The sequence below is a fragment of the Rhinolophus ferrumequinum genome, chromosome 21 (assembly GCF_004115265.2).
Source record: "Rhinolophus ferrumequinum isolate MPI-CBG mRhiFer1 chromosome 21, mRhiFer1_v1.p, whole genome shotgun sequence".
NCBI classification, from domain to species: domain Eukaryota; kingdom Metazoa; phylum Chordata; class Mammalia; order Chiroptera; family Rhinolophidae; genus Rhinolophus; species Rhinolophus ferrumequinum.
The window spans coordinates 26875596-26900177 of NC_046304.1; the positions used below are offsets into that span (position 1 = coordinate 26875596).

The 24582-nt window shown below is 35.2% G+C and overlaps 1 protein-coding gene, 1 non-coding gene and 1 pseudogene across 7 annotated transcripts in view; 1 reads left to right on the forward strand and 2 right to left on the reverse strand.

Moving 5' to 3' along the window:
• TRIM37 (tripartite motif containing 37) overlaps positions 1–24582 on the forward strand; it is a 164403-nt gene that overhangs the window by 36747 nt on the left and 103074 nt on the right. For all 6 annotated transcript variants that reach the window (XM_033091886.1, XM_033091885.1, XM_033091887.1 and 3 more), the window contains exons 13-17: positions 6690–6869; positions 9625–9739; positions 10866–11084; positions 12191–12327; positions 18767–18852. In XM_033091886.1, coding sequence (XP_032947777.1) covers positions 6690–6869; positions 9625–9739; positions 10866–11084; positions 12191–12327; positions 18767–18852 — 737 coding nt within the window. The remainder of the gene's footprint in view (positions 1–6689; positions 6870–9624; positions 9740–10865; positions 11085–12190; positions 12328–18766; positions 18853–24582) is intronic.
• LOC117014128 (small nucleolar RNA SNORA51) lies at positions 13022–13153 on the reverse strand. Its single transcript, XR_004421433.1, has one exon. It is a non-coding gene; the product is annotated as a small nucleolar RNA SNORA51 (small nucleolar RNA).
• Positions 17046–18204, reverse strand: LOC117012790 (PDZ domain-containing protein 11-like; annotated as a pseudogene).

The following is a 24582-nucleotide window of genomic DNA, read 5'->3' on the forward strand; positions in this document are numbered from 1 at the left end:
ACGTTATAATCAAATTTCAAAACCAATGATAAACAGAAAATCTTAAACTGGCATTGGGGAGAAAAGACATTTAAAGATAAGGATGAACTCAGATATCTCGTTGGAAACAATACCAGTGAAATGATAATAGAGGGACATCTTAAAAGGGCTGAAGGAAAAAAATAAACTAGAATTCTATAGCCAGCAAAAATATCTTTTAAAAAACAAAGGCATGTTCAGACCTAGACTGTAAAACATGTTAAAGTATATGCTTCACATAGAAGGAAACTAATACTAGTTGGACATCTGAATCTTAACAAAGGAATGGAGAGCAACAGAAATGGAAATTTTATGGGTAAATACAAAATGTGTCCTATTAAAATAACTTTAAATGGTAATGGACTAAACAAAAATAATAACATTGTATTTTGGGGTTTATAACATGTAGAAGTAAAATATATGACAACAAAAGCATAAAGGCCAAAAAGATAGAGCACGGAAACATAATTTTGTGAGATTCTGACACTGTATGTGAAATAACAAAGCTAGATTGATGTTTTATACTATTGTATTAGTTTCCTTTGCCTTCTGTAACAAATTACCCCAGACTTGGCAGCTTAAAACCTTAGAAATTATTTCCTTCATATTTCTGGAGACCAAAGTCCAAAAACTATTGCTAGGTAAAAAAATCAAGGTTTTAGTAGTGTCCCAGCTCCACAGGCACTAGGGGGGAATCCATCCCTTGCCTCTTTCAGCTTCTGGTGGCTGCCAGCATTCCTTGGCTTGTGACCACATCGCTCCATTTGCCCTCGGTCACATTGTCTTGCCTTTTCTGTTTCTGTCAACTCTTCCTCTGCTTTCCTCTTACAATGACAGTTGTAATTACATTTAGGGTTTACACGGATAATCCAGGATAGCCCCTTCATCTCAAGATCCTTAATTTAATCACAGCTGTATACTCCCTTTTTTTGCCTTAAAAGGTAACATTCACAGGTTCCAGGGATTAAGACGTGGATATCTTAGGGGATGGGTTGGTGGGTGGCATTATTCAGTCAACCACAACTGTGAACTATAAAGCCACTGCTAAAATGACAAAGACATATATTAATACCTAATAAAGCAACTAAGGGGATAAAATGTAAACTTAATCTTAAAGAAGGTAGAAAAAGGTAACAGCTAGTAAAGAACAGATGGGACAGATATATATTAATGTAAATGGTCTAAACACCCCGGTTGAAAGGCATAGATTGTCAGATTGGGTAAAAATGCAAAACTCAAGTACCACTATCCACAGAAATGCACTTTAAAGGTGTACTAGTCAAAGCAAGTTGGAATTGCTATTTTAATATCAAAGTAGATTTCACACCAACGAATGTTATCAGAGATGAAGAAGTTTATTTTATAGTGATAAAAGGATCACTTAATGAAGAGGAAATATAACGATTCTAAACATTTATTTCTCTGATAATAGATCTTCAAAATATATGAAGCAAAAACTAATAGAAGTACAAGATGAAATAGACAAAAACTCTTCTTTCAATTGAATAACAAGTAGGTTAAAAATCATCAAGGATATATATATATATATATATATATATATATATATATATATATGGTACATTTAAACAACACTATTAACCAGCCTGACCTGATTGACATTTATATAATGTTTGATCCAATAACAGCAGAATAAGAATTATTTTTAAGTGCATACAGAATATTTACCAAGATAGCTCATATCCTTGGACCTAAAACTTGTCTCAATAAACTCAAAAAGATTGAACTCATTAAAAATATGTTCTCATCATAATAGAATTTAGATATTAATAACAGACATTTTGTAAATCTAAAATATTTGGAAGTTATGAGGTGTGATCAAAAAATATGGTGGATGTTTAAATAAGAATTTATTACACATTGCCATTAAGCCCCCTCAAAGTACACCCCCTTGCATTGAACACACTTATCCCACACTTACTCTTACCACTTTCTGAAGCAGTTCTGGAAGTCCTCTTTCATGAGTGTCTTTAGTTGCACTGTCCTGGCTACCTTGATGTCCTGAATTGATTCAAAATGTTTACCTTTCATTGTCATTTTGACTTTGGTCAAAATTAATATTTTTCATTGACAGCAAATCTTTTCCTTATTTTTTTGGGCTAGAAATGTCTACCAGCTATCTACAATTCAATAACGGTTGTTTGTCCATTCTTTCAATTTCATGTTTCACCAGAAAAACTGACTAATGAGCTTGCAACTCATTGGAACAAAGTCGTTTTCCAAAGACAACCATTGCACATCACCATGCAGCACAAGTACTTTTTGTGTATTTCCCGTTTTGATACCAGTTGAAGTTGAATAACATTTATAATTTTTACGGCTTCATCAAAGGCATTCTTAAGAGACACTGGCAATTTTTTCCCATCTCAAAGTATGTGGCAATGAATAACAGTAACGACTACTGGTTCATTTTAACTATCATTGCTTTGTCACCAATGGCACAAATGTCAACAGAGTGAAAAAGGCAAATAACATCTTAGTATTGTTATGAAAATAGTTTTGACTTTTTGGATCCTTGAAGGGATCGTAAGGACTGACCCCCCCAGAGCACACAGACTACACTTTAAAGACCTCTGGCATAGATTAACCTTAATGCAGAATATTCTTGCCACCTTTGGTGAGTCAAACTATGAAAAAATGCTAGTAATCTGGAAAGGATTCTGGTCTTTGATTGTAAGTATGTTTTAGTCAAGAGTTCTCCGAATCTCCTGTGCAATCTGCAACGGTAGACTCACCTGTATTATTAGAACAGCTGTCATCTGCTGAATATATATTTTGTACCATGCACTATGTTTTACATAACTCCTGTTGCTTTACTACCACCTTGTGAGCAATAGGTTCTATTATCACTCCCATTGCACAGATGGGACTGTAGTGGCTTAGTTATTCCCTTAAGTTCAGCATTGTTGGTTTTTTTAAATTAAAATTTATTGGGGTGACAATGGTCAGTAAAATTACATAGATTTCAGGTGTGCAATTCTGTATGTCATCAATATATCACGTGTGTTCACCACCCAAAGTCAGTTCTCCTTCTATCACCATATATTTGATCCCGTTTACCCTCATCTACTCTACCCCCGCCCCTCATACCCTCTGGTAACCACTAAACTATTGTCTGTGTTTATGAAATTAAGCATTGTTAAACAGCAGTCTGTTTAAGAGATTTTTCAGTCTCTGTATTCTTCGTTCTGAAGCATCAAGCTCTGTTTGATTTCCTGAAATCAGCCCTTATGTTTGGACAGTGGTTGATCTTGCCAGAGTTAGTGTAAGTAGTTTGGTGATACAGGATTTTGTTCATGTCCCTGTTGCTGCCATCAGTCTTGGGTCTCTCCATATCTCTTGGTGAATCTCCTTCCTGAATTATCTCTATTTCTTGCCGTAGGAAGATCCTTCTTCCTCTCTTACTGATAGGTAGATTTTGTGACATTTCTGTTACCTTTGGTACTGGTTTAATCTTGGTGCTTTTATTGTTGACCATTTACACTTCAGGAACTTACAGTTCACATTGTCTTACAAACAGCAATAACAGTGATAACGAAATAGTAACATTCAGGATACTAAGGTTGAAAAAGATGAGAATTTGTGTATTTGTTAGATATTACCTAAATACTTTAATGAGGCTATTCTATTCTGCTAAAAACAGACATGTTAATTGTAATGATTTGGTAATTCTAGAGAAGAGTTTTGAATACTTTTTCTTGAAATACTGAAATGTCATTCAATTATAGAATTCAGAATTTAATGAGATAGTTTAACTGCCAAAATATGGAATAAAAACTTAAATTGTGTCATTATCTAGTACATTTTAATACCACCTGGGACATCATTTTAATATCACCTGCAGAAGTACTTTCATAATTTCATTATGCTTAAAGATCTCTGTATAAGAGCTGTGTGTTAGCATAGACACGTGTGTGTGGGCGGGGTTTTCAGAGGCAGTCTGCACATGAGTGACATCCTGGAATGGACTCTTCACAGAATATACCGAGTGACTTGTTATAGAGAAGGGAATTTCTTAGAGATGCTTCCTAATGAAAAAGGAGAACTTTCCTGGGGGAGTAATTTTAATGAAACTAAAAATTTTAAGTTAATAGTTGTTGAATTTATTCAGACTTTCAGTTTAATAGAAGGAAAGAATTTAAGTTGGAATATTCAAATTTCAGGTTTTAGCTTTAAGATTGGGGTTGAGATACTATGTAATTTAACTTGTCATGTTAATTGTCATTTGTTAGAAATACAGATATATATATTTGTTGTGATTATAAAGAACTAATGTAGATAAAAGAACTTTTTCCAAACGTACGTTTTTTCATACAAAACTGATTTTTCAAAAATTGTTTTATATTGATTCTAAATTTTTATCTGTCTTGATCCTGGATGTACTTGACCATCTTTATTACTTTCTCCCTAAACTTTCAGTATTATTGATTTTTTCTTATGAGTTTTTAGTTTTTCACTACTTATTTTTAAAATAGAAGTAAAAAGTTTATTTTTAGGTGAAATTTACATAATATATAATTAGCCATTTAAAATTATACAATTCAGTGGAATTTAGTGCATTTACATTGTTGTACAACCACCACCTCTGTCTAATTTCAGAATGTTTTCGTCACCCAAAACACCCTGTACCCACTAAATAAACATGCCCATTTCTTTCTTCCCCCATTCCTAGACAATTAGTTTGCTTTCTCTGTGTATTTGCCTATTCTGGATATTTTATTTAAAATGTCATGCAATATGAGACTATTCACTTAGCATAGTGTTTTCAGGTTTCACCCATGTTGAAGCATATCTCAGAACTTCATTCCTTTATACGGCTGAATAATATTTCATTGCACATATATACCTCGATTTGTTTATCCGATTATTTGTTGATGGACGTTTGGGTTGTTTTCACCTTTTGCCTATTATGAATAATCCTGCTATAAATATTCATGTACAAGTTTCTATATGGACATGTTTCATTTTTTACTATATACCTAATTGTGGAATTGCTGAATTATAAGATAATTCTATGTTTAACATTTTGAGGAACTGCCAAACTGTTTTCCACATTGGCTGTATCATACTATATTCCTACCAGCAATTTACAAGAATGCATATTTCTCCACATCCTCACCAGTACTTAAATTTTTTTCCATTGTTAATTATATTTTATAGTCATTCTAGTGAGTATGAAATGGTATCTCAGAGTATTGATTTCCATTCCCTTAATGACCAGTGAAGTTAAACATCTTTTCATGTGCTTGTTGTCCTTTGTATAACTTCTTTGGAGAAATGTCTGTTCAAGTTCATTACCCATTTTTAAATTGGGTTCCTTATATTTTTGTTGTTGAATTGTTACAAGAATTCTTTATGTATTTTGTATGCCACACTCTTACCAGATATATAATTTGACAATAGTTTCTCCCATTCTGTAGTTTGTCTTTTCACTTTCCTGATAATGTCCTTTGATGCACAAGAATTTTAAATTTTTATGAAGTCCAAGTTTTTTTTGTAGCTTATACTTTTAGAGTCAAATCTACAAATCCATTGCCACATTTGAATTCATAAAGATTTACCCCTATGTTTTCTGAGTGTTACAGTTTTAGCCCTTATATTTAAGTCATTGATCCATTTTGAGTTAAGTTTCGTATATGGATTTAGATAGTGGTCCAATTTCATTCTTTAGCATATAGCTATCCAATTTTCTCAGCAACATTTGTTGACAAGACTTTTATATTCCCATTGAATGATCTTGGCACCCTTGTCAAAAATCAATTGTGCATAAACATTCGGTTTTATTTCTGGACGTATAGTGGAACCCTTTGTACTACAGATCTGGCCTCATGACTTCCATAAAATCTAGGCAGACAGACTATCACAGCTTTTGTATTGGTTAGTTCTTTGTGCCATCATCTAGATAACATACTATGAGAGATATTAGTATATTTGACAGTACGTAAAGAAATATTTAACATGATATATGTAGGTGAGGATCTGTAATTTTTTCTTTTGCCTTTTCCAGCAGAAGTAACAGGCTGAGCTATTATGTTTTTCTTTTAAAAATTTACCTCCACCATAAAAGAGAAGCTTTATGGCTACTGTTGAGTGTTCCTTCTGATTATCTTTATTTCTTTACTTTTTTTTTTAATAACAGTACTTTCTTAGTAAAAATGAGTTTGAAGACTTGAAAGTTTTATACTATGTAAGATACGGCTATCTGGATATATGTTGAATTGGAAAAATATAGTAGAGTATTTTATAATTATTTTAAAATTGCTTGGTGATAAACCTTAAAAGAAATGGCAGAATATTTACATGTGAGGCAATATAGGTAATGAATATATGGGAAAATACATAGTTTTGCCGAAATAAAAGTAACTTTGAAAGTACTGTTTTATACAAGTTTATTTATTGAGGTGGTGTTTTATACCTGGTATATAGGTAAACATTTTTAAGAGGGAAAAAGGACCTATTGCCAATCATGTCTTGGTAGCCCATTCACAATACTGCTATCTTTAGAAGTAATACAATCCTTTCTGAGAGAAACGTAATTGTATGTATCAGTAAGTTTCTTCTCAGGGAATTAATGATCTTCTTTAATGTTTTGATGAGTCTTTTATATTCTTGTTTTACTAATGCTATATTACTGTTCTGTTTTTCAATTTTAGATATGAATATCGTGTAGAGATGGTTCATCAGTCCTGCAATGATCCTACGAAAAATATCATTCGAGAGTTTGCATCTGACTTTGAAGTAGGAGAATGCTGGGGCTATAATAGATTTTTTCGTTTGGACTTACTTGCAAATGAAGGATACTTGAATCGACAAAATGATACAGTGATTTTAAGGTAATAGGAAACATTTGATATTGTGGCATTTATCATGAGGGAATATTGTCACCAGAACTTTCAAGTCTATTCTTTAACAAAGATGAATTTTGAAATTCATGCTAACTGTAACTTTACCGTGTTCTTAACCATTTCATTTCAGGAGTCCTGTGTAGTCAGTGAATAATTTAAGTTATTCAGAAATGTGTTTAATATCTAATTACTAATTTCATAAAAAGGAAACTACTGCTTCTAATGAATGTAGTAATGTACCGTTTATCTGTTGAACTTCTGACAACCTCAACATTTGGAAATCAAAGAATAGTGAGGGATCAAGTGCTTGTTTTTTTCACTTGACATTGTACATATTCAGGTGACTTTGCAAGCTTAATTTCATGAAAAGATTTTCACTTCCTTCTAGATAGCATCGAATTAAAAATAAGGGAGTAGAGATGAAAACAAATTAAGTGATAATAGTTCGTGTGTTATGTGAACGAAAGGACAAAACATTAATACTGACTAAAACCACAGCAGTCCTATTTAATGTTGGATAACCTTTACAAGTCAAAAAGTTTTGGGGCGTCATTACACCATGTTTTACTGATGATCAAAACGAGAACTAGAGTATTAAAAAAATAAATTCAATTGTGTTTTGAACTGAGGTTTCAGGATGTTTAACAGTTCAGAAAGTTTCCATCACCACAATTCTGAAGGCTTTTTTCCTTGAAGTGATTTGATATACTCTTAAATTTCACATGCTCTTTGTTCTTGAGGGCACTGGGTAAGGTTCTATTATATCAACCTTTGTTATTATGTGTTCTTCATAAGATTTCTGGGAGAATTAAATGAAAAAAGATTATTGTATTTTCAAAGTAGGAAAAAAATCACGTTTTTGTCATCTTTTGGGGATTATTTTATAACTTTTTTTTTGTATTTCTAAAAAATTATTCACCAAAAGAAATAATTTGTTGCTATTTCATACTTTAACCATAGAGAGGCTTGAAAGATTATTCAGACGTTAATCTTACCAACATAAAAAAGAACCATTTTTTTTATAGCCTTAGTCCTCTCCTTATGGGAGTCATAGTAATGTTTAATCTTTCTGGTGGCAATCTGTGAGCGAGTTTTGTTTTTTTTAATGCAGTTAGCTAACCTCTAGTTCTTTATTTACATCATCTCTGTTCATAACAGAAGTTTTACTTATAGACTTAGTATAGGAACAGATTCCTGTTGTGTTGTTCAATTATCATTTATTTATTAACATTTGTTGTGTCTGCACCTGGCCTTGGGCTAATCCTGAGAGAGAGTAGACATGGTGTTTGTTCATAGGAAACTCAGGATGAAATTGGCAGATAACCAGAATTTATTATTCTACAAGACAGTGGTCTCATAGCAATATAAATTTCTGTGGGGTTCAGATAGAGGGGGCTTTTCTATCTGATTATTTATTTATTTAATGAGAGATTGCTCAAAATTTAAACTTCAATTCAAGATTCTGGTGTAATTTTATATGTACTTATTAGGCTTTTCTATAACTATATGAATAAATATGTATTTATTCTTCTATTAAAAAGGAAAGTTCAGAAATTTAACCTGCTGCTTGCATTTGTTTTAATAGCACACGTACTAAAAATATGCAGTGTTGACCACAGTTTCATGAGTCATTCAAAGATAATACTCTTTAGAAAGTCTTCCTGCTGTCTTTTGAGTGTATACTGTCTGGGCAGTATCTGCTTTGAATGGTGACTGAGTGAGTCATCTCTACCCTCTGATGCATGAATAACCTTGACTAAAAATAGGTATCTGCTGCAGATAACTATTAGATAGTCAGTGATTCCTGAACTAACTGTAAAATCCTAGGAAAAATGGAATGGTAGTTAACATATGGTTGGCAAGACTGAAAGGAGGATTTGCAGGCTTCCAAAGTAGTCTTGCCTCTTTTGACTTCAGAAACATCTTTACACGTTACTATAATTTTTTTCACCGTAAATGTAGTTTGACTGTATAACAAAGGTAGTAGTTCTTTGTTTTGTTTTTTGCTTGAATAAGTATTAATTTTTTTAAGTACAGGTAGCTCTAAAAAAAGATCCTATCATTTATCCATTAATGTGCTTTAATATAGATAGTTGTTTTATCCTAACCCTAGCTGAAATATGCCATATTGTAATATATGGAAAATTTTGATTTTTAAGCTGCTGTTTGGAGGGTTTGGGAATTTAGAGCATGAGTCTCTTTGGGAGACAGTAAAGCAGTCCTGGGTCGTTGACCCTTTAAGCGATTTTTACTGAGGAACAGGAAGTATGGGAATGTGAGATGTACAAGGGAAGGACGAAGAGCAGCGCCTAAAACAAACTTTGCCTGTTTTGCTGGGGTCTGACCTAGGCAAGAAAGGGGAAGGAAAGCGTTAGCTTTCTCCTTCTGCACTGTAGGATCCTCTTCTTTCCAACTCATGATCAACATTGTATTTGAGCTAGAGTATCATAATAAACATGCTTTAGTAGGTTAACTGTGATGTATAGTTATTTCTTTAGAAAAGTACAGTTTAAGTTTAGACAACTGACTTACAGATAAATGACTTTTCAGAAACTTATTATAATTTATGAACTACATGTATAAATGTGTAAATGGCGAATACCGGAGCTCTGAGTTCATTTTGAATTTTGGCCTTACACTATAATCAGACTTAAAATTGTAGAATTTATAATTATAGATTCAAGGCTTGGTTGATAATATTTTACTGTTTGGATTATTTTTCATGTGCAGCTATTCTTTTAAGGTTTCAGGTTCGTTCACCAACTTTCTTTCAAAAATGCCGGGACCAGCACTGGTATATTACTCAATTGGAAGCCGCACAGACTAGCTATATTCAACAAATAAATAACCTTAAAGAGGTAAGCAAAATAAAAACATATTCTTTGGATTTAATATTTCATATTATCTTATTTGACCTGTTAACACTTGTAATTAGATTTTGGATATTTATTGCTGTTCATAGTTGTAGAAAAATCCAATTCTCTTGTTCTCTATCCTCACCACCTGTGAACCTCTAATTCTTCACTGTCCAGTTCAGTAGCCATTAGTCACATATGGCTGTGTAAACTTAAGTTCCATAGTTGCACAGCCAAATGTTAAATCCTTGTATTGGACATCGCAAATATACGTAGAACGTTTCCATCATTGCATAACATTGTATTGGACAGTGCTGCTCTAGTTTGAGGTATAATCTTTTGTGTTTCTCCCAGTGACTTGGGTATTTCTCTTCCCCGTGCTGTCTTGAATTTAGAAGATTCAAAGCTGTAGAACAGGGGTGTCCAAACTGCGGCTCACGGGCCAACTGTGGCCCAGGATCCATTTTTTATTGGCCCGCAGCAAATTCCAAAAATATATTTAGTTTACTTAAATAAACCACGTACTTCACCTCGAGTGAGTGGCCTGGCTGTTTGTGTATTTTGCCGAATATGGCCCTTGGTGAAAAACGTTGAAAAAAGTTGGACACCCCTGCTGTAGAACAACTGAAAGTTGTCCCACCTTGAATTCTCACTATTGTTGAGTTGAGCACTGGGCAGGATCACTTAATGATTTTTATTTTACAATGGTAAACTAAATTATGTAAGGAATGTTTCTTTCTGCCAGTGGAAATTGGGGTGGGGTGGAAGGTTTGAAGTGCTTAGAGTGGTTAATAGATCAGGGAGGAAAATATGAATAAATACATACTTTCAGAGATTTTCATATTAAGTGTACTATTTAATATTTAAAACTGTCTCTAATTACTAAATAGTTTGCTAATTCTATGTGTACCTTGGGCTGGGTATGCAAAGAAGGACATGAATAAATTGGGCAGTTTTTCTTTGTCAAAGATTTTTTTTCATAAGCAAAAGGCAGGAGGTGGTGAGCGAGATGGCTCAAGAAATGGTTTTAGGAACATCTGGATATATTTTTCACTTGAAATATATTTTACTCTATCACAGAAACATTGCTTATGACTCGTGTTTATTTATGCTGTTTTTGTTTTGAAAGAGACTTACTATTGAGTTGTCTCGAACTCAGAAATCAAGAGATTTATCACCACCAGATAATCACCTTAGCCCCCAAAATGATGACACTCCCGAGACACGAGCTAAGAAGTCTGGGTCATGTGCAGACATGCTTCTCCAGGATGGCCCTACTACAGCTTCTGTAAGAGAGGCCAAAGATGATGAAGAAGATGAAGAGAAGATTCAGAATGAAGATTATCATGTAATAATTAGACCTGTTTTAGATTTATTTTGTGTGTGATAAGAGAAGTGAATAAGATCATGGTTTCCAACATAAGATGTAAAGGAATCAGGGTGCTGAAAATCTTGTGCATTTATTTTCATTACTAGTATATGCCCTTCTGTAAATGTTAATAAGTCAGAAGTTGTTGAATCAAAGTATTTCAAGGTTCTAAAAATTAATTTATTGTAGAAAACTATAGTCTACAAAATAAACTGATGAACATTCTAGAAATTATATAGGTTGTTGATTTTTAAAATGTGTTCTGTTTCCATTCATTGAAACTAGTAAGTACCTTATTATTGCATATATAAATAGAATGATTTAGGATTTGGGAGCCTTTGTCCCAGCTATACAATAACAAGAATGAGAATTCAAGAAGTGGTTGTTATTGTTTAACGTAAGACAGGGATGCAGAGACAAGCATTTTTTGTTATAGTTGTTACTTTTAAGATGGGAGACTACAAGTATACATTAAAATGGAGGAGCCATTGGGAGAGAGCGATTGAAAATAAGTTTAAGGTATTGATAAAACAGTATTTAAGGATATTAATAAGGGTTGGAGCACTCAGGTGAAGCAGATAAGATAACCTTTGATAGGATGAGTTAAAGGAAGACAGGTAGGGCAGCTGAAAATTAGGAGGATTTATTTCAAATCAGAAATTATTACAGTGATACTTTTAGATATATAAATAAAATAGGTTTTATATTTATTTATATATCTAAACATATTAAAAAACATAACAGCCAATATGTTTTTCTGTGCAGATAGGTGACAGGATTGTACAGTGACCTTGAGGATAATAGAGGTTAGGTAGGACTTGAGGAACGATGGTTTGAAATGTTACTCTGTAAGGAGCCTTAGTGGAGGCTGACATGAAATATATGAAGCATTTCCAGGTACACTGAGGGCCCAGCTGAAACAGGCAACAATGAATTATTAGTGTTACTAGGTAATGTTATTGTGTGATTTTTCTCCAGCCTTGGCACAGGAGCATAGAATTCTGATGATGACATTATTCTTTGGTGCTTGGTCTATATTGAACTCTCCATTGAGATGAAAATCTCGTATCTTTGCCTTGATCTAGCATGAGCTTTCAGACGGAGATCTGGATCTGGATCTTATTGGTGAAGATGAAGTAAATCACCTTGATGGCAGCAGTTCCTCTGCCAGTTCTACAGCAACAAGTAACACGGAAGAAAATGACATCGATGAAGAAACTATGTGAGTGTCTCATATTAACTACCATTATAAAGCAGCTAAGTGAAAATTACTACAAGCATATTAACTAAGGCCTAAAAGTGGGGATATTTAGCATTTTTTTCTTGATATAGAGTATTTTATGTAAGTGATCTTGAAGGAAAGACTTGAATTAGTTTCTTCCCTTTTGTCTCTGGGTTTCAAACAGTTCTAGTTTCTGTTTTAACTTTCAATTTTGCATTAAATTCATACTTAAGAAAAGTTGCAAAAACATTAAGAATTCCCATATTAAAAAAAACTGTCCAAATTCTTTCCCCAAATGTTATTATTTTGCTTTGTTTATGTTTCTCTCTCCTCTCTCTATAATTGTTTTTTGAGACGTTTGAGGTTCGGTGTATACTTCTCATGTTTCTTATGTAATTACAGTACAGTTATCAAAATCAGGAAATTAACATTGATGTAATACTGTAATCTGACCCTTTAAAACTTTTGCCAGTGATGTCCTTTGGACTAGGATCCATTGCAGGATCACATGTTGCTTTTAATCTCTCTAGTCTGCCTCAATCTGGGTTACTTAGTTTTTGTTTTTGTTTTTTTTTTCCTCTCCCTCACCCAGCTGCCATGTCTCAAATAAATAAAGCCACAGCCTCAGTTGTTTTCACAACTACTCTTTGCCGGGAGGAAGTGGGAACAAGTCACATCCCAAACCTCCTCAACTCCATGTCTCCCCATTCACAATACAGACCAGGTAAAGGGCCTGGGCTGAGGTGTATATGAGGTGGGTTTATTCTGCCTCCTCTTTCTGTACAGTCAGTGTAAAAACACAGCCTGTGGTAAGCACCGGGAGGCCTGTTGTTGTTGTTTTTGTTTTTGTTTTTTTTATTTTTTTTAAATGGCTGATACTTTAGAAGTATAGAGCAGTTATTTTGTAGAAAGTTTGCAGTAGTCTGATGTTTCCTCACGATTAGGTTGAGGTTATGCACTCTTGGCGGGTATACTACAGAAGTGATGATGTAGCCTTTTCCGTGCATCCTGTGAAGGACAGGAGGAGGGTACAAGTCTTTAATCTGTCCCATTATGGTGATTAATTTAGATCAGTTGGTTAAGAGTACTTTAAAATTATGACTTTTTTCCCCTTTGTAGTCAGTAAATATCTTATGGGAACATATTTTGAGACTATATTTTTCTTAATGGACGTTTGTCCATTAATTTTAACATCCATTGATGATTCTTGCTTGAAAAGGATTACCATGTTGATTGCCAAATGATCTTCTAATTCCATTATTTGTTCTGCATTTATTAATAGAAATTCTACTTTAAGAAAGAGCTTTTCCCTCTGCTCACTAATATGGACTCATGGATTCTTATATTATTAAATAGTTTAATCCATTTACTGTCTTAATTTATTGCTCTCATTATTCAAGATTTGGCCAATGGGAGCCTATCAATGAGCTAACTCCTGTGTCCTTCTGAGATGTCCTCATCATTTTTTAAGCCCTTTTTTTTTTTTCTAGTACTATAAGATATTCCAGGTCCATCTTGTACTTTCTCTGTCCCAACCCTGGCTTCAGCCATTTCACAAGAATAAGGTGAGAGTTTTAATCCTCTATTTGACTTCACCTCTATTCCCACAAATGAGCTTTTCAAAATAGACAATTTTGAATAGACTACTTAATGTTCCATCATAGCATATATGGCAGATTGTCTAAAAGGGTTGATTAGTTGACAAGTGAAGTCTGAGTACCTTTAAGTTCTCAAATCAGAAATTATTACAGTGATACTTTTAGATATATAAAATAGAACTCAATGGAATCAACATGGAAGATTCTTTTAGATGGTGATTCTGTATAATGGAATCTATTTTGCTAATAATAGGTAGATTAAATATGCAGTTCTATCTGAATTAATTTTATTATTTATTTATTTATTTATGTAAGGAGAACGCAGCTCACAGTGGCCCATGTGGGATAGAACCAGCAACTTTGGTGTTATTAGCACCACGCTCTAGCCAACTGAGCTAACCGGCCACCCCCTGAATTAATTTTTTTGATTGTTATGTCTCTTGAATTTTTTCAAGGTTGTTTTGAGAGCAGTTGGATTTTACAAAAAACTTGATTCGCAACCTTTCATTAGATTGACTCTTTAATCCTTTTTCTAATAGCAGGTCTATATACATATATCTACAATAATATCTCAATTCAAACTGTTTTGTGTAATTCATAGAAATAGCACAGTTAATTGTGAGCTACTTTGAGCACTTAGGGAATCATAAAGTGTTAGATCTTAGAAATTAAGGTCAATTCCTTCCTTTATAGTTGAAAAATAGGCATACAATTTGAATAATGATTATTATAAATAGCTTTTAAATAATTAGGACACATTTATCAAGTAGGCCTTTTTTTCCTTCTCTCTCCTCTTCCATTGCCTTCTCCCTCCTCAGTCTTTCTACAACAGTACTATATATTTTCTTCCTGCAATTTTTTTCTTTTGAGATAATTGTAAATTCACATGCAATTGTTAAGAAATAATAGATATTTCATATACCCTTTGCCCAGTTTTCCTCCATGGTAAGTAACATTTTGTAAAACCATAGTACAATATCACAGCCAGGTCATTGACGTTGAATAGTGAACATATGGAACCTTTCCACCACCATCGAGATCCTCATGTTGCCTTTTTATAATACACCCACTTTCCCCCACCTCAGCAACCCCCAGTCTCCCAGTCCCCACCCTGCAACCACTCATGTGTTCTGTGTTCCCCGTTTCTATAATTTTGTCATTTAAAGAATGTTATATAAGTGGAATTACATAGTAACTAACCTTCAGGGATTGGCTTTTTTAACTGCATAGTTCTTTGGAGACTCATTTGAGTTATTATGTGTATCGATCGGTTTCTTTTAATGCTGAGTAGTATTCTGTGTTGTGGTTGTACCACAATTTGTTCAACCGTTCACCATTTAAAGGCTGTCTGGATATGGTTTCCAGTTTCTGGCTATTATGAATAAAGCTACTATAAACATTCGTGTACAGAGTTTTATATGGGTGTAAGTCTCCATCTTTCCAGCAGAAAGTCAGTTACTGGATTGAATGGCAATTGAATGTTTAGTTTTTGAAGAAACTGTCAAACAGTTTTCCTGAATGTCTGTACTATTTTGCATTCCTGTGAGCAATGTGTGATTGATCTAGTTACTCTGAATCCCTACCAGCATTTAATGTTGTGACTAGTTTTTAGTTTAGCTATTCTGATAGGTGTGTAGTGATATCTAACAGTGATTTTAATTTGCATTCCTCTAATGGGTAATGGGGTTAAACATTTTTTCATCTGCTTAATTTGCCATCTGTACCGGGGGTGCCAAAAAAATGTACACAAGTGGACACTTGGGTCAACGTTGCTCAAGCAGTAGTTTGCCATAATCAAAAGTGTCTGGACACTGATAGTAACCACTTTGAGCACCTCTTGTAATTGCAGAAGTCAAACGTGACTTGTATTCATTTTTTGTTATCGGTATATATTGAGTATTAGAATTTTAATAGTTTTTTTATTTCTTAAAATGTGTATACATTTTTTTGGCACTCTCTGTTTATCATTAGTGAAAGTTCTTTTAGTGTCTTTTGCCCATTTTCTAATTGAATATTTTTAACTGTTGAGTTTTTAAAAAAATTATGTTAAAATATACATAACATAAAATTGACCATTTTAACCATTTCTAAGTGCAGTTTAGTGGCATTATTACGTTCACATTGTTACAACCATCACCACCATCTATCCCCAGAGCTTTTTTCCCATATTCCCAAACTGAAACTCTACTCATTAAACAATAATTTCCCCTTCCATCTCTCTTCCACCCCCTGGCAACTACTGTTGAGTTTTGAGAGTTCTTTATGCATTTTAGATACTAATCCTTGTAAATACTTTTTCCCACTCTGCACCTTCCTTTCATCTTCTTAATATGGTGTTTTGCCAAGAAGTTTTTTTTCTTTCAGCAGTGTTTTGTACTTTTCAGAGTATACATTTCACACTTTTGTTAAATTCATTCCTAAGTATATTATTCTTTTTCATTCTGCTGTACATGGAATTGATTTTTTTTTTTAATTTTCTTTTTGGATTGTTCTTTGCAAATATATGGAAATACAGTTGACTTTTGTCTATTATTTTTGTATCCTGCAACCTTGCTAACACATTTATTAGTTTTAATCGTTTTTAGTGGAGTCTTTTTTTTTCCTCCCTTCATCATTGTGCTTTACTTTTTGTGGGGGAGACTAGAAGGAGGGAGGGGAGGAAAATGGTCCCACTGGAGACTCCACAGTGTATGAGACTAGTACTGTAAGAATGGGATGAGATAGCCAGGCAGATTAGATGGAAGGTCCCCAAGATTTTTTTCCTACTGTTTTTGTTCTCTAATGAAAATGGTAATACATACGTGTATTACCACATGGTATTCCATAAATGTCAGTTGCCTTTTCTAGCAGAGTTTCCCACAAGCTATGCTCTACCCAGACATCATCCTCCTTCTGTTTTCAAGGAGTGAAGGTCACGTAGAAAACCCTGGAACTAAAAGTGCAGCAGTTTGGGTAATGCAGTCAGCTAGCTGGCAGAGTGCAGGGCCTTCCTGTCTCCCCATCATCCCTGCTCCGCGGTGCCAGGGTGGGACTGAGAGTACAGTTTCCCAAGTGGCTTCCCTGAAGCCTAGCCGGCTTGTCCTAGAAGATTCCATGTGGAGGGCTGTGGGTTGCAACTTTCTAGTGCACTGTCCTTTCTTCTTGGCGATGATAATTGTAGGGAAAGAAGCAGACAGCTGAAGGGCTGTGTTCAGGATCTCAACAGCCTTGCTTTGCTCAGTATCTTGGAAATTTACATCATTCACAGCTAGGACTTGGTCCCCATCCTGAAGTCCTGCTCGACGTGCATCAGTCAGGAATCATCCTGGAGATGAACGTGCCTCGCTGGGAGGCCTTTCCTCCTCGGATATTAAATCCCAACTGAACTTCAGGGGGCTTCTTCAGTGTGATGATTCGGGGCAGAAACTGGGTCAACTCATTGCTGTCGTTGGGTGGTATACTCTCGTGAGGAGAACCCATGCTGGGAGATTCTCAGAGGCACGCAGCAAAACCAGTGGGTAGTCACCGTAAGGAATCTGTCTGTCTCTTTCCACAAGGTCCTGACAGGTCTCAGCAACCTCCGGCTCCCTCACTGCCAGTTCAGCCTGGGCACCGGAAGCGATGCTCAAATGGGTCGAAAAGGCCAGTGGATTCTGTGGCTCTGTTTTATAGTACGCTTCTCTACCCAGGAAAAATCTCTGAGCGAGAGCTCGGAAGCTGGAGTGAGGGCCAAGGTGTGCTAATTTATCCCACTTAGAAGCTGAAGCAGTGTGAGTAGGGGAGTTGGTTGTAGCCTCAAATATTTTCAACTTGTCTTCTCAGGCCTTGGACTTCTGCTTTACAAGTGAATTGGGGCAAAGGTGACTTGGGCCTCAGTATTCTCAGCACGCTGCACCCAAGGTAGAGTCTTGGGTCTGGGTAGAAGAAGGGAATCCCCACCTCTTGGCTACATATACCTGACCTTAGCCTCAGCAACAGGTAGCTGGGGTAGGGTGAGAAATGTTGATGTCTTATCCCTCCTGGAAGTAAAGCCCTTCTGTTGGGAGCTTTGGAAATGGGAGCCTTATGTTCTTGGCTGTACCCGTCTGGAGTGGAATTTCTGTATTACTGAATTGGGAGGCAAGGAAGGAGAGGGTTCACGCACCAGAGACTCACTCTTCTTACCAAATTTTACTACACTTTCTTGCGATGGTTTTTATTTGCTGTATGCTCTTAGAACTATTTCCAGAGTCTTCAAATTTTTGTTTTCAAAATTATTTTCACCAGTGTCACTGGAGAGCAGGTCTACAGAGCTATCCATGCTGTCAAGCTGGGAGTTGATCTTAAGACTTTAAAAAAATAGCCCAAACTAACGTTGATGAGTGCTTTTCCGTGTAGTACTTTGCCATTTATAATAAGGTCATACTGGGTTTTGGTCGGAGACACTTCTGATATGAGAGACTTTGATAGGAGGTAACACCTTCTTTTCTGAAATATTTTAAGAAAATAGTATTTTATCATGTATTGTAATTTGAGCATCTTTCTTTATTAACCTTAAAATGTAGTGTTTTAAGTCTAATTTACTACCATTAAGTTACTTGTAGATTCTTTGAAGTTGTTAATATAATCTCTTCTGCTTACAGTGGCTCTCAGGTTTTCTATTTTAAAAATTAAACGTTGCCACCTATTTTGGCATTTTTTTAAGGGTAGTTTGAACATTAACACTACCTGTACATGTGATCATGACAACGTCTTTTCCTTTATTTTTGTATTTAGAAATGTCCTATCTTCACAGGAAAAAGCTATGCACCATTGCTATAAAATTCATTGAGATGTGACAAATAATGTTAATTGTACTTACTTTGAGTTTTGTATATTCTTAGGTCTGGAGAAAATGATGTGGAATACAACAACATGGAATTGGAAGAGGGAGAGCTCATGGAAGATGCAGCTGCTGCAAGACCTCCAGGTACAAAGGCCAACCCCCACAAGCGGTCTTGTCTTTGCTCTTCTCTGACTGTATCATATTGTAATATGTGGCAGTCACTGCTCTCTCTGCCTGTGGTGTTGGAAGTGCTATGTTTTATATGTGGAGTTTAGAGTATATCACTAATGGTATTTAAAACAATAATAATAACTAACATTTTGGTAAGTGTTCTTATGTACCAGGCACTGTGCAAAAGCACTTTGTATACTTTATCTCATTTACTTATAAAATTCTGTGAGATAGGTTTTAAAATTATTTACTTTTTATAGCTGTAGAAACTGATATGTAGAGAAATAAAGCAATTTGCTATATTTTCACAATTTAGTAAACGAAAGAGAGGAATTAAAGTTCCAGGTTTGTCTGAATTCAAAGCTCATGGTCTTATCTGCTGTTTTATACTGTCTTTTTATGATGTATGTCCTGCTTGTATATTGAGCTTGATGGTGGAATAATCTGAATAGACTCATTGAGTGTTTGACTTAAAAAGGACCTTTTGAGAGCTCATTTTATACATGGAGAAAACTCGGAGATTTAGTTGCCCAGATCACGTAGGTAGCTGCTGGTACAGCCAGGCTAGAATCGCACATGGTCATTTTCTTGGAACCAGTTTTCTGCCAGACACCTTGCTCCTCCTGGGAAGAACTGACTTAGATAATGGGTGTTTCTTTTGAGTGTTTAGTTTAATAGGTGCATCTTGGTTAGAACAGTTATAATGCAGTTTGTGCTGCTTCTGCTTTCCTGATGCTTTCCTGTGGGTGAGCACGGGCATGTTCGATAGCATGTTCTGTAGCATGCTTGGATAACTCAAGTTCTCTTAAATATCGGTCCTCAGTGTTTCAACTTCCAACCTATGCCCTGTAGTCTTCCCGCTCTTCACTTTTTATCTAGGTAATCTCAGGGACATCTGCATATCAGTTCTGTCCAAATGCTGATTCCTCTTCAAGTTCTGTCTCTAGCCTTTATTTTTCTCATGACTTCCAGACTCATGTAGCGGTCTGGTTTAGATGTCTCAGACTCAGCTTCTTCCAAACAGAAATCATTATCTTTTCATCTGCCGGCCTGCCTGTACAGCCACCATCTTCGCGATTCATAGTGCCCTACAGCCTTCACCTTTTCCTCTCCCTCAGGCTCTACCCAAATCTGTGCCTGAGTTCATTTGTTACTCCCCTGTTCTTGAAAGGCCACTGTCTTTCAAAACAGCCTTTCATCTGGATTCCTTGTATCCATTATTGCTCCCCTTAATTCTGTTTACCACAGCGTGCGTTCAGAATGAGGTTTTTATTCCTCTTCAAATTAATATCTGATCATGTCACTGTTGTACTTAAAAACGCTCTAGTGGATTCCATTTACTTATAGGATAAAGTCCAAACTCATTAATATGGTACACGAGGACCTTCATGCGCTGGCACCTGCTCATTTCTTCAGCCTTACCTCTCTCACACTCCCGTGTCATTTTTCAGCCCCTCAAATGTACCATGGTATCGCTCACATCTTTGCTTCCCAACACGTTGTTCCTTCTACCTTCTCCTCTCTCTCAGCATTCTTAACTCCTCTTGCTTTATTTTAGCTTTTATTTCATTTCTTCCTGGAAGCCCTAGGAAACTGCTTGCCCTGGGTATCATTTCTGCTCTCTCAAATTAACCTATTAGAACCTCTAGAGCCTATTTAATTCATATTAAACATTATTCTTACTGCTTACTTAGCTGCCCATTTTCCCTTTCATCTCTGCCTCCATGAAGCCAAGATGATGTGTCTTAATTTTGTATCCCTAGCACTTAACAGTATAATAGGGATCATTTAATATTTTTCAGAAAAATGTTAAGCAAATATACTTTATAACTAGGTTGCGAGTGTAATTTTCAAGGTCTTAAATTATATAGAAACATTCAGAGGCTATCTTGATATAAAATGGAAGATGAGTACTGAGTCAAGGTTGTTGAATATTTTTCAGCTTTTTTTTTTTTTTTTTTTAGATCTGTGATTTCCTCTCTTAAACTGTTGTATGGAAATTCTTGTATGAAACATTTTTACACACACTGGGTAAACAAGAGTTTACATTTTTCATTAATTCATCCACCAGATATTTACTGAGCAGTTAACTGGAACTGGGTACTATTATACTATCTGGAGCTATAGTATTGAATTAAAAGATGTCCCTGTTCTCGTGGACCTTATGTTCTATAATTCTGAAATTATAATTTATTCATTCAATAAATATTTTCTGAGTACCTGTTATAATTCAGACATTGTATTCTGGGTGTTGAGGATACAGTAGTGAATTCAAACAGTTAATTTTTATTATGTGCTTTTGGGAATTTTATATATTTGTCAGACATTTGTTAAATGTCTTCCTAATTTCAAGATTTCTGGAAAATCCAATGAAGAAGACTTACTCTTAAGTAATTTATAATCGAAAGGCGAATAAATGTATGAATAATTAGCTACAATGTAAGATAGTATGCATACAGATTTCCAAATAATTTCCATAATACTCAAGGAGGTGGAGTGTAACTCCCTACTCTTACATATATGCTACGCTTAGTGACTTGCTTCCATAGTGTAGAAAGTGGGGGAAATAACTATACTAGAGAAACCTGGCAAACATTACCTTAGCCAGGTTATCAGATTTAGCATCATCAGTGTTGTCATATTGATAGCATGTACCCCTTGACTTGATGTGTTGAGAATGGCACCTTATATCTGTGGTATCATCGTCCCAAAAACCCATTAGCACAATCTAACCATGAGAAAAACACCGCATAAACCCCACTTGATGGGCATTCTACAAAATACCTGACTAGTACTCCTCAAAACTGTCAATGTCATCAAAAAACAAGAAAAGTATGAAAAACTGTCACAGACCAGTGGAGCCTAAGGAGAAATGATGACCTAGATGTAATTTGTCTAACCCAGACACAGCCAGCCTTCTTAGATGTTGAAAGTTGATAAATCAGAGACAAACATGTTCCTTTTGGGTTTTGCACATTTCTGTTAATATTTTTGAACATTGATCCATTAAGCTTCTTGAAGATGTCTCTAGTTGGTGGAACAAAAGACCTTGTTTTATTGGCCTATACAGTAAGCTAGCAATGACAGAAGCAGCCAGTTTATCATCTTTTCTTCATTGACAGAGAACAGATTTCAGAATAATTAATTGGTGAGGGCTTGTTTTTTCAACCTCTGGTGTATATTTTGGGGAGGTTATTAGTTTTAGGTGTATAAAACATAGTGATTAGACATTTATATATCTCACAAAGTGATAACCCCATCTGACACTGTACATAGTTATTACACTATTATCGACTATATTCCCTATGCTGTACTGTGACTTTTTTTTTTTTTTTACAGTTGACCGTCAATATTTTACATTAGTTTCAGGTGTATAGCATATTGGTTAGACATTTATGTAATTTATGAAGTGATACCCCTGATAAGTGTTGTACCCATCTGACACTGTACAAAGTATTTACAATATTATTGATTATATTCCCCATACTGTACTTTATGTCTCTGTGACTATTTTGTAACTACCAATTTGTACTTCTTAATCCCTTCACCTTTCTCACCCAGCTCTCCAATCCCCCACCCATCTAGTAATCATCAGTTTGTTATCTATATCTATGAGTCTTTCTGTTTTGTTTCTGTTGTTTAGATTCCACATCCAAGTGAAATCATGTGGTATTTGTCTTTCTCAGTCTGACTTATTTCACTTAGTATAATATCCTCTAGGTCCATCCAAGTTGTCGCAAATGGTAAGATTTCATTCTGTTTTATGGCAGAGTAATATTCCATTGTATATATATTTACCACAATTTCTTTATCCATTTGTCTCTTGTTGGGCATTTGGGTTGTTTCCATATCTTAGCTGTTACAAATAGCGCTGCAGTGAATATTGGGGTGTATATATCTTTTCGAAAAGTGTCTTGTATTTCTTTGGATAAATACCCAGGAGTGGAATTTCTGGGTCATAAAGTAGTTCTATTTTTAATTTTTTGAGGAACCTCCATACTGTTTTCCATAGTGACTGTACCAGTTTGCAATCCCACCAACAGTGCATAAAGGTTCCCTTTTCTCCACATCATTGTAAATACTTGTTGAGGTTTATGTCCTCTGGCTACTCCCTCCTTGGCTCCCTCCCATCCTTTCTACTCACTTATGATATTCCATAAAGGCATGGAAGACTTCAGTGTCTATTTCAGTTAGCTCTCTCAGCGCTAACACCATCATTCTGGGTGTAAGTGTCTCATATGTAAGTACTTAGAGCCTAATGAATGTTCATAAAGTACTGGCACCCCAACTGCCCCCCCACAATACCTCCTAAAGTTACTTGCTAACCTTCCTCCCCAAAGGTAACCTCCATCCTCATTAAATACCATACATTCGTTTTGCTTGTTTCTGAACTTTACATAAATGTGATGATAGAGCATGTATGTACTCTTACATCCCGTTTCTTTGATCAACATTGTGTTTATGAAATTCATTTATGTTGCTATGCAGCATCCCAGTATATGAATACATACAATTTCTTTCTTTATTCTATTGGGAAAGAATTTGGGTTGCTTCTAGCTTTTGGCCACAAAAAATATAAAGCTACTGAAATTATAAGCAGGTAACTGCTTTTGAAGCAGACATGGAAAAAATATAAAACACCTCATAAAAAAGCAAATAGTGGTCATTTATGGCAAAAAAAAGCAAGAAATTACAGCAGGGTAAAGACAGTCTATTCAATAAATGATGTTGGGCAAACTGGACAGATACATGAAAAAAAAAAAAACAAGGGCAGCCGAATGGCTCAGTTGGTTAGAGTGCCAGATCTCAACAAGGTTGCCAGTTTTTGCTCATTGGTGAGAAAGGAGTTTTTGCTCATTGGTGAGAATAATGACCTGAAAGAGCAGTGAGAAACTGGAGACTGCTAACATTCCTTTCTGTACTGTGAGTTTATTTAACATGGGCAACTTCTATTTTTAAAGAACCAGATATCAGGGCAGTAGATACCATATACTGGGCTACTGAGCTTATTTACTTACTACTCAGAACCACCTGAGTAACTTTTTGGAAAAAGCACCTGGATCCTACTCTAGTATTCTCGTTCAGTACATCTCGGGTGGAGCCAGGAATCTGTAATTAAGAATTCCACCAAACTCTTCCAGCTGACTGATATGCATCCTGATTTGGGAACTCCCTAGTAAAGGAATAGAGTTAAGAAGGTTTCAAGATGGAGGAGGGATAGTTTTCTGCCTTTTTAAAATAGGAGTTGCAGTGTTTACAGAGAGTGGGATGAAAAATTGGCAGTGGGATAATAATCCTTAGAAGAGGAAGAAGTAGAAGAAGATGAGGACACGAGAATGTGAATATAGATGAAAAACATGTAAGTAAATAATTGGCCTGAAGCTTCTGAATAATTGAACTTTCTCCTAAGTTATTTTCTGCCGGATCTCTTTGAAATACTCATGAATAATAAGTACTTGATTATTTCTACATTATCTAAAACTTTGCTTCATATAACATTTTTAAATGTTGTGTTTCTTTAGGATATATTTAAATAGCTTTATTGAAGGAGTTACATTTTCATACTTGATATTTGCTAGGCACTGTATGAGGCCCTAGAGAAAAGTCAAATGTTTTCTTTGACTTAAGGAGCTTAGTCCAACACAGGTGATATAAACAGGACATTTGCTTACGGATGTCTATACTACGCATTGGTCATTAACT